Here is a 21715-nt window from a genome sequence, read left to right as displayed (position 1 = left end):
GGAGAGAGTGGTCTCTCCGGAAAGCAGACAGGGGTGGGGATGGAAAAATGTCTTGGGTGGTGGGGTCAGACTGTAGATGGCGGAAGTTTCGGAGGATGATGCGTTGTATCTGGAGGTTGGTGGGGTGGTGTCAGAGAACGAGGGGGATCCTCTTTGGGCAGTTGTGGCGGGGGCAGGGTGTGAGGAATGTGTTGCGGGAAATGCAGGAGACGCGGTCAAGGGCGTTCTCGACCACTGTGGGGGAAAAGTTGCGGTCCTTGAAGAACTTGGACATCTGGGACGTGCGGGAGTGGAATGCCTCATCGTGGGAGCAGATGCGGCGGAGGCGGAGGAATTGGGAATAGGGGATGGAATTTTTGCAGGAGAGTGGGTGGGAGGAGGTGTATTCTAGGTAGCTGTGGGAGTCGGTGGGCTTGAAATGGACATCAGTTACAAGCTGGTTGCCTGAGATGGAGACTGAGAGATCCAGGAACTTACAGAGTGTTTACTGGTATTACAGGGGCAAAGACAAACTCACGTTCTGCAGTGGAATGCAAACTTTAACAACCTGAGGCTGACAGGGGCCATTCTGGACTATGAATTTAAAGGTGGCAGCAGGAGGCATCATTTGAGGTTGGTGGCAGCTCACCTTTCAAAGCAAAAGTTGAAAAATATTCAGATTGGAATGTGCCAGCATTAAATCATCACACGTATTCAAGAAAGGCAGAAACCTGTTCCGCAGGCAACCTCATGCCTCACGTGAAACAAACACAACATGAAATGTAAATGATTTGAGATGGCCAGGCACAGACTGCACATTGTTGCCATGTGGTACACACAGGAACTTACAGATTGTTGGACAGCGAACAGTAGGTATATGAAAACATTGAGAAAGTATCTTTAAAAACCAAAAGAACTGCAGATGCTGTGAATCAGGAACAAAAACAAAGTTAATAAAGTGTGAAGCTGGATGAACACAGCAGGCCAAGCAGCATCTCAGGAGCACAAAAGCTGACGTTTCGGGCCTCGACCCTTCATCAGAGAGCTCCTGAGATGCTGCTTGGCCTGCTGTGTTCATCCAGCTTCACACTTTATTATCTTGGATTCTCCAGCATCTGCAGTTCCCAATATCTCAAAAACAAAGTTGTTGGAAAAGGTCAGCAGGTTTGGCAGCATCCGTGAAGAGAAAAAAAAAGTTAACGTTTTGGGTAACTCTGTTTTTCTTCACAGATGCCAGACCTGCGAGCTTTTCTAACAACTCTGTTTTTGAAGAAGTATCTTTAGTCTTCTGCCCCAGCCACTGATCCCATTCACCTCCAAGTTCACGACTGCACGTTGATTCTTAGCACCCTATTTGAATCCAGCTTCCGATTTCATACCCTCCCAATCACCAAGACCTCTTCATTCTAGCTTCACAACATTAACAGCTTCAGTTCTTGCCTCAGTCCACTGACATCCGAAACTCTCAATTATAACTAACATTCAGCACTGTGAAAACCACACAAAATCCTAGTTCACCCCTCATTCTGCACTCACTGTCCCACTTCACAATCCCAGGAGTTTGAATTTCTTACCTTGAAGATTAAGTTTCTTCATGGAACTTGGCCTCAGAAGAATTCTGCATGCCTCTGACTCAAGCCTCTTGCAGATTGCTCTGCCTTCTCCAGCATTTGGCCCTGCAGACTGGAAATCACTCCCCGAAACTCTACTGCACTGTCTTTTACTCCAGTTTGAACTAATCTGAAACCGGTAATCACCTCTCCTAACATCTCTCCTTTCAGTTGGGGTTTCTAGCTCAGCAACCCATCACACCCTAAAATGAGACTGATATTAAACAACAGTCAACTCAGAAAATAGACACACTTCAAAAAAGACATCTTTAATTAGTCATGACGTTTTCATAAATGGTTACACTACAAAACATAGGAGTAGAGGTAGGCATTTACCCCCTCAAATCTGCTCTGCCATTCACCAATCCTCAACAGTGCTTTTATGTCATAACCATCAATTCCTTTACTGATTAAAAGTTTGTCTATTTCAGCCTTGAATATAGTTAAGGACTTAGCCTATTAAGCACTGTGCAATAAAGAATTCCACACATTCACTACCCTCAAAAGAAGAAATTCCTCCTCATGTCTGTCTTAAATGTATGGTCCCTTATTCTGAGATTATGCCCCCTGGTCCTAGGCTCTTCAAAAGGGGAAACAATGAGCATAGGCCCAACTTACTCAACCTCTCATGTGGGACTGCCCTGGGATCAACCGAGAGAACTTTCTCTTGAGTGCATCCAATGCCAGCATATCTTTCCTTAGATAAGGAATCAAAGCCATTCACATCATTTTCAGAAGCTGAAGACTGCTTTGAAATGGCAGGGGAATTGTGCCAATCCAGAGTAAAATAACTGGTTAAGATTAAACTCATTGCACAGGGCAGCCAGAAAACTAATTTTGTTCATTAGAACTTAGGAAGACTAAATCAAGAAAAAGGCATAAAAGCTGCCAAAGATGAAAAGGCCTGAAAAAGTTAAGGAGTCGTGATCATCAGTGAAGTGATGAAAGGGGCTATCAACAGTGTTACCAAGTAGCACCTACTTATCAATAGCCTGCTCATTGACACTCAGTTTGGGTTCTGCTAGGCCCACTTGGTTCCTGATTTAAACACAGCCTTGGTTCAAACATGGACAAGAGAGCTGAATCCAGGGGTGAGGTGAGAGTAACTGCCCTTGACATCAAGATCACTTTCAACTGAGTGTTACATCAAAGAGCCCGAGCAAGTCAGTGAAACTTAGGTCGAAAACTCTCACCAGACAATCAATTATCTTGTTCCTGGAGCTCCTCAGGGCAGTGTTCTCGATCCAACTACCTCAATGGCTTCATCAATGACATTCCCTCCATTACAAGGACTGAAGTTGGGATGTTCACCGGAGATTGCACAATGTTCAGTACCACTCAAAACTACATAGGTACTGAAGCAGTCCATGCCCGAACGCAGCAATACCTGAACAATATCCAGGCTTGGGCTGATAAATAACAAGCAACATGCACACTAAACATGTGCCACTCAATGACCATTCTCAATGACAAAACTTAAACTCTCACACTTTGACATCCAATGGCAATACAATCACTGAATCCCGAATTATCAATATCTTAGGGGTTAACATTGTCCAGAAATTGAACTGGGCTAGTCAGTTAAGTATAGTGATTACAAGAGCAGTTCAGATGCTAAGAATTCTATGGCCAGTAACTCATTTCCTCACTCATCAAAGCCTTTTGACAATCTACGAGGCACAAGCCAGGAACGTGATGGAATATATCCCACATGCCTGGACAGGAGCAGCTCCAAAAAGATTCAGTAAGCTTGACACCATCTAAGACAAACTGTTCACTTTGAAGGAAACATAGATTTTGGAGTTCTAACTTTATCGTCAACCTATGCCTCTCTACAGTTAAAGAGAGTCATGATTTGAAACCAGAACCTTCCTCATTTTGCAAAAAAATCAAAATGAAGTAATACATTACAATAGGTTGCTCTCATTGGGGCAGGGAATAGGCTAAATTTTCTCTCATTCCCAGCATGCTCAGTTAACGATGATTGACAGTGTCTGAGTATTTGCTTCTAACACTGAAAAATCCATTATTGTGGTCTAAGCACCCGGAACTTCCAGGTCCACGACAGATCTAAAACTCTCAGTTTCTGCAAAGTAAAGCACCATTACTGCGATATCAGAGCAGCATTTGTTACAATACAGTGTTCCTTCTATAACCCTGTGAACCTCACTATCCTTTACAGCATCAACTATTGTGGCTTTTTAAAACAAATTCTCTTGCTGGATGGGAGCATCACAGCGCTCATTGGCTGACCCTAGTTGTTCCTCAGAAGATGAGCCACTGTAGTACATTGCTTAGGTAGAACCACAATGCTGTTTGGCACAGAATTTCAGCAATTTGAACCAGCAACAATGAAGGAACCAGAACCCAGCTGGTTCACTAATGTCCTTTAGGGAAGGTAACTAGATCTGGTCTGGCCTATGACTCCACACCCACAGCAATGTGGTTGACTCTTAGCTATTTCTGGGCAATTACAGAAGCGAAATAAATGCTGGCCTCGGCAATAATGCCTATATCCCATGAACGAACAAACAAAAATACAGTTATCCTTCACTGAACACTCCTGATCAGTTCTTGAAAAGCAGTGTTATAAACTCTAGAGTATCAAATAGAAGCTACTTTCCCATAAGAAACAATATAATAACCCATAACTCGAATGGGTTATATTGGAGACATATAAATGGTACATGAAAAATCTACCGGCTGCCTCAAACATAACTAGCCCAAACTAGTCCTCTCTCTCTTTTACCAAATTACTTTCCAATTGCTGCTTCCTACTTGTCACTTGCCTCTTGCCTCTTCAGATTCCGCCACTCTTTCCAGCTTGACGCCCCTCACAATCCTCTCAAGACGAGCAGGCAAATGGGTTGACTCAGCAAAGTGGTGAAGGGCAGGGTGGTGGGAGAGCTAATTAGTGCTGTACAGAAAGAACACAGCTTGTACTTGCACCATTCTTGGCATTAGAATGAAAATGGAGGCAGTGTTATTTAGGTAAATTCTATTATTTACTAAGTGCACCAAAACGGAATGTGTTTTAAACATGGAAAGACCTGTAAAAGGTGTGCGATGAGTACTAGCATTTTTGTAGATCGTTGTGGTGATGGTTGGCTCACTGCTGCTTGCTGAAGTGCAGAGAGAAAAAAGCATCCCCCGACTAGGTGGTCTTCTGGCAGGTTTAAGAATGACAAATAATACTAAAACCTTTAACCATGAGCTCCATGTGAAAACTCAGCAATACCAATTATGTGGGCTAACATAGGCTGCAGCAAAATTATAATCTTTGGGAGTACTTCAAACGCATGCAAAGTAACCACAAGCAAACTCGACTATACAGTCCCAAATTAAAATTGTCTGCAAATTTAATTTCTTATGAAGGATTCCCATTTTGATGTTGTTTGTATTATTTAATTCAAATTTTTGAACAATTCAAGTAGCTGATGTTGATCTGTCAGAAGGCAGACTGCAATTGCTACTGAGTACGAGATTTACCATTGTTAGAAACCCAGAAATTTAGTTTAACTGAGAATGCCTGGGAGAGTTGTTAAAGAGTATTCCTCTGATTATGACCTCCTCTGAAATATTTCACAGAACTGTACAAATGTTGCTCAGTTTCCCAGTATTATTTAATCATTCAAGTAACATTTCTGCAAACTTTGATTCAGTCAAATTGACAACGTTCAAAGCAACAACAGATTAGTATGAATTGAAAGCAATGACAGTACTCAGAGTATTGTAATGGTACAAAATCACTGTACAAACCCATATTGAATTCACCTTAGTATTACAGTAGAAGCTGCCTCAACCTCCCCTCCTTGCAATTATGTGACGTTCACTGCTGAGGTAACTGAAGCATCTATGCTCATGAAGAAAGGGGAGTAGTCAGGAAAGTTAGGAGTGAACATCCCTTCAGCTCCTAGTGTGGGACTATCAATTATTGTTAACTTATACAATGCAGGCGGATGGTATTATTTTGTCTTCTCTTCTCGTGGATCCAGGCAAGTCTGTCTAGACTCATGGTGACTCGTTTGATAACCACTGCAGTAACACGACCCTACGACTGGACACTGCCTCAGTGATCTTTGCGCTTAAGGTGACTCACTGTATCACTTGCTCTCATTAAACATTAAAGGTAATGATAATTCTCTTCACTAACCATTAAGTGAATCTAAATCAATTCATGATCACCCTGGCACAGGTACAAAGCAGGAGATCTGATTTTTCTGATAAAGGTGGTGAGGACAGAAGGATGATGGAGGATAGTCACTGTTGCTTACATAAAGGATAAAGAAAACCACTGACCTAATAGATTTTACAATGCAACCTCGACAGAACCTGTGGCCACAGGGCGTCTGCACCGCTTCCCTTAACGCCATCAGACAAATTGGACACTCGTATTTGTTTTCCAGTGGAGGGTCAAATTCCACATCGTAGCCCTGCATCTCCTCAAAGACAGTCTGGGAGTACTGCCCATGGTTGCTGCAATCGTCCCTTGTCCCACTGCTCACCGTGCAGCATGAACTCTGGAATGTGGAATCACGGCCGCTGTCACAGTCCACCATGTTTGTGATAAATGCCAGATGTGGCACACACTGACCTCAGTGTGCAGAGCGAGTCATCATCCTGTAATGGAAAAGCAGATTAGAGAAGATCAGGAATATATAGAAACACACATCCACATAACAAGAGTATCTCACCGTGACACTCAGGATCTCTGCTAACAACTGAACAGGTAAGCAATTCATACCCAGAAGAACGGCCCACCTCTTCCTCCGTTACATTGATGACTGTATCGGCGCCACCTCGTGCTCCCACGAGGAGCTTGAACAGTTCATCCGCTTCACCAACACCTTCCATCCCAATCTCAAGTTCACCTGGACTATCTCCAACTCCTCCCTCACCTTCCTGGATCCCTCTGTCTCCATCTCAGGCAACCACGGAGAAACCGATATCCATTTCAAGCCCACTGACTCCCACAGCTACCTAGAATACACCTCATCCCACCCACCCTCCTGCAAAAATTCCATCCCCTATTCCCAATTCCTTCACTTCCGCCGCATCTGCTCCCAGGATGAGGCATTCCACTCCCGTACATCTCAGATGTCCTCATTTTTCAAGGCCCGCAATTCCTCCCCGCAGTGGTCAAGAACATCCTTGACCATGTCTCCTGCATTTCCTGCAACTCATCCCTCACACCCCATCCCTGCAACAACCACCAAAAGAGAATCCCCCTAGTCCTCACATACCACCCCACCAACCTCCGCATCCAACACATCATCTTCCGACACTTCCGCCATCTGAAATCCAACTCCACCACCAAAGACATTTTTCCATCCCCACCCTTGTCTGCTTTCCGGAGGGACCACTCTCTCCACGACTCCCTTGTCCGCTCCACACTACCCTCCAACCCCACCACACCCGGCACCTTCCCCTGCAACTGCAGGAAGTGCTACACCTGCCCCCACGCCTCCTCCCTCACCCCCATCCCAGGTCTCAAGAAGGCTTTCCACATCAAGCAGATGTTCACCTGCACATCTGCCAATGTAGTATACTGTATTCGCTGTACCCATTGTGGCCTCCACTACATTGGGGAAACTAAACGGAGGCTTGGGGACCGCTTTGCAGAACACCTACCCTCGGTTCGCAACAAACAACTGCACCTCCCAGTTGCGAACCATTTAACTCCCCCTCCCATTCTTTAGATGACATGTCCATCATGGGCCTCCTGCAGTGCCACAATGATGCCACCCGAAGGTTGCAGGAACAGCAACTCATATTCCGCCTGGGAACCCTGCAGCCCAATGGCATCAATGTGGATTTCACAAGCTTCAAAATCTCCCTCCCCCCACTGCATCCCAAAACCAGCCCAGCTCAACCCCGCCTCCCTAACCTGTTCTTCCTCTCACCTATCCCCGCCTCCCACCTCAAGCCACACCCACATTTCCTACCTACTAACCTCATCCCGCCCCGGGGCCGGTCCATCCTCCCCGGCCTGACCTATCTCCTCCCTACCTCCCCACCTACCCTCACCTCTCCTGGCTCCATCCCCGCCCCTTTAACTTGTCTGTCTCCTCTCCACCTATCTTCTCCTCTATCCATCTTCGATCCACCTCCCCCCTCTCCCTATTTATTTCAGAACGCTGTCTCCCTCTCCCTTTTCTAATGAAAGGTCTGGGCCCAAAACGTCAGCTTTCGTACTCCTAAGATGCTGCCTGGCCTGCTGTGTTCATCCAGCTCCACACTTTGTTATCTCAGTCTTTCTGATAGTTGAGTTTCCCTTGTTTTGCTCATTAATAGCATGCTTAGCTGCTTAGATGGATAGTACTTAAGCTGGTTCTGAGGAGGAGCATGGCAGACTTTTTCACTCTACATTGATACTGCCAGACCTGCTGATTTTCTCTAGCATTCTGCGTTTCAAGTTTCTAGCCTCGGCAGTATTTTGCTTTTAATCAAGAACTTATAGTTGGTTTGCCCCATTAATAGTGCTGCTCAGATGCTCTCTAAAGAGAAGTAAAAACCACTAGGAGTTAAGTGCGGGCAGGGTATTGATGACTGCTCATAATCTACGCCTCTTGACTTTGGAGAAAGGCAAGGTTACCCAGATTGATAAAAAAAACAGCAAGCAACAGTTCTATTTTTATATTTTGTTAATTTACATAAAACATAGAACATAGAACAATACAGCACAGAACAGGCCCTTCGGCCCTCGATGTTGCGCCGACCTGTGAACTAATCTAAGCCCCCACACTATCCCATCATTATCCATACGCTTGTCCAAGGACTGTTTAAATGCCCCTAATGTGGCTGAGTTCACTACATTGGCAGGCAGGGCGTTCCACATCCCTACCACTCTCAGAGTAAAGAACCTGCCTCTGATATCTGTCTTAAATCTATCACCCCTCAACTTGTAGCTATGCCCCCTTGTACAAGCTGAAGTCATTATCCTCGGAAAAAGACTCTCACTGTCCACCTTATCTAATCCTCTGATCATCTTGTATGTCTCTATTAAATCTCCTCATTGGAGAGAAGGAGGCTAAGAGAACAGACCCAAGTCCCTCAGCCTTTCTTCATAGGGCCTGCGCTCCAGACCAGGCAACATCCTGGTAAATCTCCTCTGCACCTTTTCCAATGCTTCCACATCCTTCCTGTAATGGGGCGACCAGAACTGCACACAATATTCCAAATGAGGCCGCACTAGCGTTTTGTACATTTGCAGCATGACAGCACGGCTCCGGAACTCAATCCCTCTACCAATAAAACCTAACACACCGTAAGCCTTCTTAACAGCACTATCAAACTGGGTGGCAACTTTCAGGGATCTATGTACATGGACACCAAGATCCCTCTGCACATCCACACTACCAAGAATCTTTCCATTGACCTGGTATTCTGACTTCCTTTTATTCCTCCCAAAGCAAATCACCTCACATTTATCCTTATTACACTCCATTTGCCACCTTTCGACCTAATTCTGCAGTTTATCCAAGTCTCCCTGCAACCTGCAACATTCTTCCACATTGTCCACCACTCCACCGACTTTAGTGTCATCTGCAAACTTACTAACCCATCCAGTTATGCCTGCATCCAAGCCATTTATAAAAATGACAAACAGCAGTGGTCATTTGTTCAAAAGATCTATAGTTATGAAAGATCTTGCATAGGTATCCATTTCCTGTCTAACTTTGGCTAACTTCCTTTTGTCATGATTTTTGGGCACTTTTTATGTCATTATTTAATGGATACAAATAATTGGAAGGGAAATGCAGCAATGTAGTTGCAGGCTCTGGATGGTAGATGACAATGAAGTTTCTGATATCGACCTCCTAATGCCATTATTGTAACGGAGTGTTTGTTCCCAATACAGAAGGTAGGGTGCTGCTATTAAAAGTGGCCTCAGTGATCCATGTGAATATGCAGTTGAACCCATTACTGTGCCACGCCATTAGGAAAATGCAGCTTTTGATATACATTCTACATGGTCTCGTTAGTTGCATTGTAAACCTCTTCAAATGCTTTAGGCTGCAAAGGAATAACTACCTGATTGTTTAAAGATAAAATAATCAATAAGGAGACAATTAGAATAAGGGCAGCCAATCAAGTTGGAAATGTTTCAGCTGTATTGTACCACATCAAGCAATGCTGAATAATTCTTGTGTCCAGAGTTTCAACTATATCAGTTTCCCATCAATGTTCATTAAAGAAATATGTACTGATAAATCACCTGAGTAACGACCTCTCACTCAGTCAATCTTTAACCATCTATAAGGTTTGAGGATGATGCATTGTGAGACGATCACCCATGGCAATGAAATCAAGGAGGTGTTGAAGAGTCAGTTGCACCCTTGCCAACCACATCTACCTCTGAACTCGGACAACGGATATGTTCTTTCATCTGCCAACTCTATAGCTCACTATCACCTTCAAGGGCAATTAGGGAGAAGCCTTGCCAGTGCTACCCAGGTCCCAAGGATTATAAGGATTCAGTTTAAATGAAACACCCTGACATTGTTCAAGCATGCATGGTGTTCCACCAAACAGTGGCATTATGGGAATGCATTTCAAGTGTCAATCTAAATACGGAAAATACTTTGAGAATGCATTGGCGTATATGAAATGAACCACCTAGCACAGCCTTGAGTTACTCTAAATAATTAGAATAACAGGATAATTGAAACTTCTCTCCTCTTGCAAAAAGAACAACAGGTGTCCAACTAAAAAACTGCATCCACTTATTAAAAGACTTTTTTTTAAAGCACCCCTGACAAATACTCCAAATGTATTAGAAGCAGCTGTACCAGGCACCTATTGCAACAAAGTGCATCTACGAGGCCATAAAACATCAAACCACAACTTCATAAATCAACTATAAACAGCCACCCAGTTCTTGCGGCATAAGCAGCAGCAGCAGCATAGACTGGACATATCCGGAGTGCATATCAAGGGGCAGAGTAAAGTTAACCAGCCTTGCAACTCTGCATATTGTTGCTTTACTTCCTGCTACCTTATAAGAGAATGCCTTCACTTCAGTGATAGCAATGTAGTGGAAACATGTCTGACGTGTTATCAGTGAGAGGAAGGGAAAGTGCTCTAGAGATTCATTCGAAGTGACAAATATACACAAAATTTGCTTGTTGTTTTTCCTCTTCTGAATCCCCTCTCTTCTACTGTTTAATTTCTCCTGGCTCTTACAGTTGGTTCATTTTAGTCCTAAGTACAAATTAAATAGTAGTTTAAAACCTCCATGGCTCATTCTCTGGTCATACCACTTCTGAATGAGAACCGTGTCTTTGTTCCAATTTCGCTTCCAAGTTTCTGGACTTATGTGGACATCAAGACCATGCAGTAGAAACGTGACTTGGGCAATGGCAACAAATTGATGAAATTGGATTGACTGCCTGTTGCAAGATGGAATTAAACATCAGGCACGATGAATGGGAGACCAGTTAATACTCATTATTATCGCTTCTGCACGCGAGTCCACAAAGACTCAGTACTGTGTCCCTGATCTGCAGCTCTGACCTTACATTTTCTTTGCTGAGCAAGTGACTGGTCTATCTGTTTTCCATATTTGCCTACTATCCAATTCCTAGGCAGTGAATTGCTTTCCTGGGTAGAAGCACACACTTGCACGGTTTCTGGAGGTTTTAGTAATTTCCAATTTCGCCACTATATTTTTCAGTACTCTGCAACTGATTCTGCAACACCTCCTGGATTTCATTGCCATAGGCAGTTGTTTCACAATGCATCATCCAAGCCTCTACTCTTCAAACAGCTCCTGGGCTTCACTTGTCGACCACATCTATCTCCGTACTTGGACAATGATATGTCCCTGCTTCATGCCAACTCCACAGCTCACTATCACCTTCAAGAGCAATTAGGGAAGAGCCTTGCCAGTGCTACCCAGATCCCAAGAATCAATAAAAGATATTTGTGCAGTTTCCAGTCTGCTTATACACAGTCTTCACATCACCTTAGGAGTCCCAGACTCCAATGAAACCATTACTTATCTTTAATCTATACATTCTCCAATGCAGCTTTTATTTTCATTCCTCAAAGTCCAAGGGATATAAGATTTGACAGAATATGGCAGACAACTGGCTTCACTATGTACTGCCAAACCTGGCTCAAACATAAAGCAGTGATGACTTCAAGCTATTTGCTGCAGGGTCACACAGGTATACAAAAGATAACCACCTGCTTCTTTCCTCTCCAGGAAAACATCACCTTGAACCCATATCCTGTCTTCTCCAGCCTAAACTCCAACATACATGACAAGCTTTGGATTTCTCCAGCAGTAAAATTGAGGTCGTCCATAAGAAAGATGGAAACTAGAGCTTACTGCACTTTGAGCCTTCTCCAGTGTTCAAAATCATGTCTGAGTATCTAATTCCACTCCACCATTCCCTACTACCCAATACACTTTGGTTCCTTTTGGATCCAAAAACCTATATATCTCCATTGTGAACATACCCACAAAATTGGCATTTCTCTCCCTCTCTCATCAGGTCAAACTTCCTGTAAGGCTCCCCTGCACGAACCCCAAACTCTCAATTCTCTATCTGCTCTCTTGTCTGTCCTCATGCCACACCTCCAAATTCATTTTTCCATGAGACATACATCTGCTCTATAGACAGTATTCTTGCTAATATGCTGACAATTCATTTCCCTTTCTAATTCCCATATCAACCGATATTTCACCTCTTTTGCCTCTTTAGGTGCCAGCCCCCTCACCTTCAAATCTGTTTGTCATTACCAAACTCCAAAACATCAACCCTCAACTCTTCCAACTTATCAAACTCTCATCCAGAACCTTCTTTCCCTCTGCAAGGTGAGCGATTGGCTGCTTCCCTAATCCTTACCCTCGTTTCCCAGAGGATCACCTTCAAACCCTTTTGGCAAAACCAAAGCTGCTCTTAAAATTACGAATAACATTCAATGTGACTGCGGCCAATGTAAACTGTTCCTCTTCATCTTTCTTGAGCTGACTGGAGCATCTGACAGAACTGACCATAACATCCTCCCCCAAAACCAATCATCTAGCTGGGTGAGAAAGTACTTATCAAGTTCCCTGCTTACCTACTGAATCACTGTCAGAAAATCATCTACAAGGCCTAGTGGCATTATCACTGGGCTGTTAATCAAGAGACCCGGATAACATTCTTGGGACCCAGGTTCGAATCCTGCCACGGTAGATGGTGGAATTTGAATTCAACAAAATATCTGGAATTAAGAATCTAATGATGACAAAGAGTCGATTGTCAGGAAAGCCCACCTGGTTCACTAATGTCCTTTAGGGAAGGAAACTACCATCCTTACCTGGTCTGGACTAGATGTGACTCCAGACCCACAGAAATGTGGTTGGCTCTGAACTTCCCTCTGGGCTATTAGGGACGGACAATAAATGCTGCCTAGCCAGTGATGTCCTTAGCCAATTAATAAATAAAGGAAAGGGGTTTCTTTTTCTACCTAGCCCTCAGCTATTTCTCAATTTAAATGTGCCCGTTCAACAACATGACACAAAATATAGGTTAGTTTCCAAATGTACGCCAACAAGATCCAGTTTTCCCTCTCAGAATAAGGATGACTACTTTCCATAAAATATATTGTCTATAGGGCAATTAACTACACAAGGGAAATTTCAAAATATGCAGTTAATTCCCAAAATATTATGAACTGACAGGAGATTACTTATAGACTTCAAGAGAATATAGACAGGTTAGTGGAACGGGCTGATGAAATTGAATGCAGAAAAGTGTGAAGTCATATACTTTGGTAGGAACAATGGGGATCAGGAACAGAGACAGATCTGGGATATACGTAGGCAAATATGTGCAGATAGTGGGACAACTTAAGAACATGGGCAACAAGATATGAGGAACCCTTGATTTTTTTTAAGCAGAGGCATAGCGTACTAAAGCAAAGATTAAAGATGAAACATGTTTCATAAAACACCGGTTTGGCCTGAATGTTGCATCCAATTCCAGGCACCACACCTTACACCCTCTATTTTTTTTTGTTTATTCATTCTAGGGGTGAATGCATCACTTTTTAAGCAGCAATTATTGCCCATTCCTACAGACAGAATCATTTGTTGGGTTGAAACAGGTGCAGTATACATACATGCCCACAGGACAGTTGAGAGTCAACCACATTGCTGTACGTCTAGAGTCAAAAGTAGTCTAGACCAGGTAAGGATGGCATTTCCTTCCCTAAAGGACATTAGTGAGTCAGATGGGTTTTTCCCACAATTGGCAACGAATTTGTGGTTATCACGAGATCCAAAATTCCAGATTTTTCTAATTGAATTCAAATTCCACCATCTGCTACGGTGGGACCCAGAACATTATCTTGGTCTCTGGATTGACAGTCCAGCAGTAATATCACTAGGCCATTGCCTCCCCAATATATATTTGAGATCATCCAAAATTGTGCCACCTGGTGTCCTAAGTCACATCAAGTCTTCTTTATCCATTGGGCCCTGTTCTCACCGAGCACACTAACTCCCAGTTCAGCAACAACTTACTCTTAAAATTCCCATCCATGTTTTCAAATTTCTCCATAGGCTTGCTTTCCCTCTCTCTAGACTCTTCCAGTCCCAAAAACACGGAAACATCTAAGCTCTCCCAATTCAGTGTTCTTCAGCCCATTTTAATCACTCCATCAGTGTGACTATTGTTTCAGTGCCCAAGACCTTTAACCTTTGGAAATCTCTCCCCAAACCACTTGGCCCTCTTTCCTCCTTTAAGGTATGAATTAAAGCCTCTCTCTTCAGAGAAAATGTTGGTCTCCCATCATAAATCTCCCTACCTGTCTGAGTGTCAAATTTTGTTTGTTATCACTTCGATGAAGTGCCTTGAATAACACATGCTCTGGAATTGTGTCTCTTGAACCAAATGGGACACCATTACAGTTTTCATTTTTGCTCTCATCTCCACTCTACCTTTGATCTTTCTCTCATCGTGCCCATCAGCAACTCCACCAACAACTTGTACTAAGCTGCAGTATTGCAGAGAAAAGACACATTTTGGTAAAGCTTTTTGGTTTGCACTCATCAGGACAAGATTTAAGCACTACCAAAGTAAAAGAAAATATTGCACAAGAGGACAGTGTTGATTGCTTAGTAAATGGACTCTTGTCTGGTAGAAGCATTATCATGGAGAATGCCTCAGATAGTGATGACTGATAGCAGCTGTCAAGCTTTGTTTAGATTTAAAATCAGGCACGTTGACGCTGATTGGTCAATACAGTGCCCTGAGAAGTGAACCAGAGATTAGTTGTCACCTATTTCGGAATGACAGTTGGACTTACTAGTGTGACACACTTACATGTACTGGAAGCAAAACGTTTTAACACACAAAGCCCTTTGCAGACAGAAAGAACATGTATGAATACTGCACCTGTTTCAACCCAACAAATGATTCTGTGCTACCAAAGAACTATTCCTACTAAACTTCTTATGGGTTCCAATCCATGCTGGATGCTTGAACTTCAGTGTGAATTTTAACAAATTAAAAAGGATGCAACATTAGTCAGCCAGATCCACAATCAATGTTTAGCGGTCATGAGCAAGAATCCTAGTTCAATTTATCTTCTTCTCCCGACCAGTGTCTACGGCTGCCCAACCTTGTTGTGGTTAACACTGCACGATGTTACACAACCCGAGTTCTAATTTAACTCTTCAAATAATAACTCTATGCAGAAGCCCTGCTTACTTTGGACCTAGTCGGCACTGTCTTTGTAAACTTTTCCTTTTGTGCTCTATGAGCGGATTTGAGAACTAGCTGAACTTTAGGACGTGGTTTAATAGAACACCACCTCTTTTCCGTTATTCTATAGTTCAATTCACCTTGAAAGCGTCACTTCCACCCACGCTACAAAACTTGTCTTCATTATAATGCAGGGTTTTACGCTGCACAGTTAATGTGGGGCACTGTTTTACTTAAAACGCTGCTCAATGAACATGGAACCTGAAACATAAGGTAATATATTACATATTCACTGTATACCATAGTTAAAATTAATGGTATCTACATAGTCATTTCCTACACTACAGCAGCGACTACACTTCAAAACTACTTCAGTGGCCAGAAACGTGTGTTAGGACATCCTGAGTACATGAAACTCACCACGTAAATGCAAGTCTTTATTTTTGCTCACAAATAGTATTGATAATGTGGGATATATTACTTTATACACATTCATCATGGCATTAATTTTAAGGTAAATGGGACACACTCTCTATACATTAGAATAACTGTACATGTACGCAGAATTTCCTCCTATTTCTATTATACATTCCACTTATGTACCAATGTTAACGGGTAAAGCGGTAGTCATTCCCTTCAGCTGCCTGAGAGCAATCCAATGTGCCGTGCAGTAATCAAGCACTAATTTTGTAATTAGTATAATTGCAGAAATAGAACTCATTTGGATCTGGACATGGATATTCCATCTGTCACATGTCCCCGTAACCGTCTTAAATCTTTGCCACAGAATTGACAAAAGGAGGGAGGTCTTATTAGATTTGAATACAAACAATAAACCATATACAATGGGCCATATGGCCTCCTTCTACACTGTAAAATTCTATGATTCAGCTAACTATATCAGCATTTATTTAATAATCAAAACAGGATCAAATTCAAAATTATGTTTGAAAAGGAAGAAAACCAGAACAATATACATTAGATTAGATTCCCTACAGTGTGGAAACAGGCCCTTTGGCCCAACAAGTCCACACTGCCCCTTGGAGCATCCCACCCAGACCCATCCCCCTATAACCTACACACCCTTGATCCCGACGGGCAATTTAGCATGGCCGATCCACCTAGCCTGCACATCTTTGGACTGTAGGAGGAAACTGGAGCACTTGGAGGAAACCCATGCAGACACGGCGAGAACATGCAAACTCCGCACAGACAGTTACCCGAGGCTGGAATCGAAGTCAGGTCCCTGGTGCTGTGAGGCTGCAGTGCTAACCACTGAGCCACCAGGCCACCCTTAAGATTTTAGATTTCATTAAGGGCAGTTTCCACAGAATGAATCAGTCAAGAAATTCACAGTAAGCTGATCAAATTTGTTAATGGGTAAAACAACTCAAGATTAGAAGTAGGTATTCAAAAAAATTAACAGCATACAGAACCAGTCAAGTCAGGGGTCAACAAAAGAAATAGCTTTGGACAATTGAAGAAGTAAACCATAACATCAAACAAAAAACAAATTAATGTTAAAACAGTGTTCCTGAGGAATGGGAAAGATAGAAAGAAATGCAAATGATGACAAAATAGTGGTTGTAAGAGCTGCTAAAAGGGTGAATGAAAAGAACTTTGTAAGGGATATCAAATTATCACCAATATTCACAAGTAAAGATAGAGTTATCAACATAAATGTGGAACTCTGAAAATCTGACCATGGTAATACTGTAAATGAAACTCAGAAAACTTTGGCCCTTATAAATTATCAAATGGCACCAGTTCAGTAGAGCAAGACGTAAGCATGTTAATGAAACTAATTTTGAATCAGTAAAGAATTAGGAACAATACAGAAAATAGTAGTGCTAAAGAATGACAAACCACTTGGATGGTTTTTATACCAGGATACCGACAACGAGTCACAGGACATGAAACATTAACTCTGCTTTCTTCCCATAGATTCTCCCAAACCTTGAGTTTCTCCAGCAATTTCTGTTTTTTGTTTCAGATCTCCACATCCACAATTCTATTTTATTTGAATGCCTACTGATTTTGTTTATTACGGACTTCCATAAGGCACTACATAAAGTCACTTGCAAGAAACTATTAGCCAAAAGCGAAGTGGACTAAGCAGAAGAAGAAGGAAGATTATGGTAAATAGACAAGTCCTCTAATTGGCAGGATGTGATGAATGGTATCACAGAGGGAACTGTGACAATACCGCAACTGTTCTTTTTATTAACGAGCCCAATAGAATAAAAATTTGATGATGATAATATAAAGATAAGGGGCCTTGTAAGCAGTGTTAATGGAAGCATAAAACTACAAAGAAATTTTAATGGATTTAGTGATTTTTCTTTTATTCATTCATGGGATATAAACATCACTGGATGGGCTAGCATTCATTGTCCATCGGTGGGGGGTGCAGTTAAGAGTCAACCAAATTGCTATATGACTGGAGTAATGTGTAGGCCACCCCAAGTAAGGATTGCAGATTTTCTTCCCAAAAAGATATGAGTGAACCAGAATTTTTTTAAAATGGCAAATGACAATGATTGCCATTAAGTTTTTCTTTAAATTCTACACAATTATTGAATTCAAATTTCATTACCCGCTTGCATATCACCAGAACATTAGCATGGAGTTCTGTATTACCCGTTCAATTGTATTCCAACTTTGCTACCAGCTCCTTAAAGGTGAATGGGCAAAATTGTGGCAAATAGATTTCAATGTAAGCAAGTTAGAGGTTAACCCTTTGCACTAGAAAAGCAGAGATCGGTGTACTTTCTTAAGCATGAAAAATTATGTGCAATTGAGATCCGAACAGACTTAGGAGGATCCAGGTATAGAGATTAAAACATCATACACAGATTCAAAACAAGAGCAAAAAGTCTAATGCAATGCTAATTTTCACACCTAGAATACTAACAGAGTAGAAGTAATACTTGACCATCTGATAAGTCAGGGCTGGTCTGGTTGTGGTCTGAACTCCATTTTCGTCTCTACCCTCTCAGAACCCTTAACTTCTTCATGTTTCAAAAATTTATCTAACGCAGTCTTGAATAAGTTTCAATAAGTTTGAATAAACTAGTTTTCATAGCTTTGTTTACTTTTGCAGGGAGTGGGGGAGAGAAGCCATGTGTTAAGGGGGAGACCTTCTATTCTTAAACTGTGTCCCCATTTCGTCCTTCCACCAACATCAGTCAATGCTGGCAAAGTGCTGATGTTCAATCTGAAATTGATAGGTTTCTGTTCACCTCAGGTATTAACTAATATAAGAGAAAGGCACTAATGTGGAAATATATCACAGATCAGCCATGATCTCATTGAATGGTGAAATTAGCCTATGGAGCTAAGTGTTCCAATATAGCAGTCAAAGGTGACATGAAGTACCTTGCAAAATGAAATCCGATATAAATTTTTAAATTTCTCTATTTCACAGGGAAAAAGTAAATATATTGTGGGGCGGGGGTGTCAAAATGAACAGTTCTGGCTATTCTCAAAATGAGCAGGAGCCAAGATGATTAAAAAGCTGGAGTTGAAACAACCAGAGCAGCAGATAATCTACAGAAAACAAAAAATGCTGGAGATCACGATGGGTCAGGCAGCATCCATGGAAAAAAAGCAAGTTAAAATTTCAAGTCTAGACGACTCTTCAGCTGAGTCTGATGAAGAGTCCTACTTTCATCAGCAGCAGAATTTTACAAACTAGACTATCTGGAATCTGCACACCAATTTATTCTATTTTAAAATACTTAGAAATAAGTTCATCTTAAAATTCTTCTGTTAAGTGAAAGAAAGTCTTGAAATAGCATATTTCAGATGGAAACTATTGATAACTTAACAGGTTATCAACACACCCTTCAGCCACTACAGCTCCATATTACTCATGGAAGATTCAACTGAAGGATGATGACTTTACATACGCAATTTCCATTATAACTTTAGAATCTATAATGGAATTATAATAATGATTAAATGTACAACTCGAAGACAAGGACTGATTTACTTCTGCACACCACCTAAATATCATCAATCCTCCAATCACACAACAAAATTTACGTTCAGCTGATGAACCCCCGAGTTCAATACTTTAGAAGCACGGCGTATCTTATACAAAGCATAAATGTTTTTGCATTCTTCTTGTTTAAAAACTGATGTTCATGTGGTCTTCTGAGATAATGGGAACTGCAGATGCTGGAGATTCCAAGATAATAAAATGTGAGGCTGGACGAACACAGCAGGCCAAGCAGCATCTCAGGAGCACAAAAGCTGACGTTTCGGGCCTAGACCCTTCATCAGAGAGGGGGATGGGGGGAGGGAACTGGAATAAATAGGGAGAGAGGGGGAGGCGGACCGAAGATGGAGAGTAAAGAAGATAGGTGGAGAGAGTGTAGGTGGGGAGGTAGGGAGGGGATAGGTCAGTCCAGGGAAGACGGACAGGTCAAGGAGGTGGGATGAGGTTAGTAGGTAGCGGCGGGTGCGGCTTGGGGTGGGAGGAAGGGATGGGTGAGAGGAAGAACTGGTTAGGGAGGCAGAGACAGGTTGGACTGGTTTTGGGATGCAGTGGGTGGGGGGGAAGAGCTGGGCTGGTTGTGTGGTGCAGTGGGGGGAGGGGACGAACTGGGCTGGTTGAGGGATGCAGTAGGGGAAGGGGAGATTTTGAAACTGGTGAAGTCCACATTGATACCATATGGCTGCAGGGTTCCCAGGCGGAATATGAGTTGCTGTTCCTGCAACCTTCAGGTGGCATCATTGTGGCAGTGCAGGAGGCCCATGATGGACATGTCATCAAGAGAATGGGAGGGGGAGTGGAAATGGTTTGCGACTGGGAGGTGCAGTTGTTTTTTGCGAACTGAGCGGAGGTGTTCTGCAAAGCGGTCCCCAAGCCTCCGCTTGGTTTCCCCAATGTAGAGGAAGCCGCACCGGGTACAGTGGATGCAGTATACCACATTGGCAGATGTGCAGGTGAACCTCTGCTTGATGTGGAATGTCATCTTGGGGCCTGGGATGGGGGTGAGGGAGGAGGTGTGGGGACAAGTGTAGCATTTCCTGCGGTTGCAGGGGAAGGTGCCGGGTGTGGTGGGGTTGGAGGGCAGTGTGGAGCGAACAAGGGAGTCACGGAGAGAGTGGTCTCTCCGGAAAGCAGACAGGGGAGGGGATGGAAAAATGTCTTGGGTGGTGGGGTCGGATTGTAAATGGCGGAAGTGTCGGAGGATAATGCGTTGTATCCGGAGGTTGGTAGGGTGGTGTGTGAGAACGAGGGGGATCCTCTTGGGGCGGTTGTGGCGGGGGCGGGGTGTGAGGGATGTGTCGCGGGAAATGCGGGCGACGCGGTCAAGGGCGTTCTCGATCACCGTGGGGGGAAAGTTGCGGTCCTTAAAGAACTTGGACATCTGGGATGTGCGGGAGTGGAATGTCTTGTCGTGGGAGCAGATGCGGCGGAGGCGGAGGAATTGGGAATAGGGGATGGAATTTTTGCAGGAGGGTGGGTGGGAGGAGGTGTATTCTAGGTAGCTGTGGGAGTCGGTGGGCTTGAAATGGACATCAGTTACAAGCTGGTTGCCTGAGATGGAGACTGAGAGGTCCAGGAAGGTGAGGGATGTGCTGGAGATGGCCCAGGTGAACTGAAGGTTGGGGTGGAAGGTGTTGGTGAAGTGGATGAACTGTTCGAGCTCCTCTGGGGAGCAAGAGGCGGCGCCGATACAGTCATCAATGTACCGGAGGAAGAGGTGGGGTTTGGGGCCTGTGTAGGTGCGGAAGAGGGACTGTTCCACGTAACCTACAAAGAGGCAGGCATAGCTGGGGCCCATGCGGGTGCCCATGGCCACCCCCTTAGTCTGTAGGAAGTGGGAGGAGTCAAAAGAGAAGTTGTTGAGTGTGAGGACGAGTTCAGCTAGGCGGATGAGAGTGTCGGTGGAGGGGGACTGGTCGGGCCTGCGGGACAGGAAGAAGCGGAGGGCCTTGAGGCCATCTCCATGCGGAATGCAGGTGTACAGGGACTGGACGTCCATGGTGAATATGAGGTGTTGGGGGCCAGGGAATTGGAAGTCCTGGAGGAGGTGGAGGGCGTGGGTGGTGTCACGGACGTAGGTGGGGAGTTCCTGGACCAAAGGGGAGAAAATGGAGTCCAGATAGGTGGAGATGAGTTCGGTGGGGCAGGAGCAGGCTGAGACGATGGGTCGACCAGGGCAGGCAGGTTTGTGGATTTTGGGAAGGAGATAGAAACGGGCCGTGCGGGGTTGGGGAACAATGAGGTTGGAGGCTGTGGGTGGGAGGTCCCCTGAGGTGATGAGGTCGTGAATGGTGTTGGAGATGATGGTTTGGTGCTCGGGTGTGGGGTCATGATCGAGGAGGCGGTAGGAGGTGGTGTCGGAGAGTTGGCGTCTGGCCTCGCCGATGTAGAGGTCAGTGCGCCATACTCCCCACCTACGTCCG

General features: G+C 43.7%; 1 protein-coding gene across 1 annotated transcript in view; it reads right to left on the bottom strand.

The window, feature by feature from the left end:
* The window catches only part of traf6 (TNF receptor-associated factor 6), a 57399-nt gene that overhangs the window by 25961 nt on the left and 9723 nt on the right, over nucleotides 1-21715 (bottom strand). The window contains exon 3 of the mRNA XM_059651880.1: nucleotides 5889-6209. Coding sequence (XP_059507863.1) covers nucleotides 5889-6148 — 260 coding nt within the window. The 5' untranslated portion in view covers nucleotides 6149-6209. The remainder of the gene's footprint in view (nucleotides 1-5888; nucleotides 6210-21715) is intronic.

The sequence above is a fragment of the Stegostoma tigrinum genome, chromosome 17 (assembly GCF_030684315.1).
Source record: "Stegostoma tigrinum isolate sSteTig4 chromosome 17, sSteTig4.hap1, whole genome shotgun sequence".
Lineage (NCBI taxonomy): Eukaryota > Metazoa > Chordata > Chondrichthyes > Orectolobiformes > Stegostomatidae > Stegostoma > Stegostoma tigrinum.
Note: the sequence above shows the minus strand (reverse complement) of the source record. Positions and strands in the feature narration are given on the sequence as shown.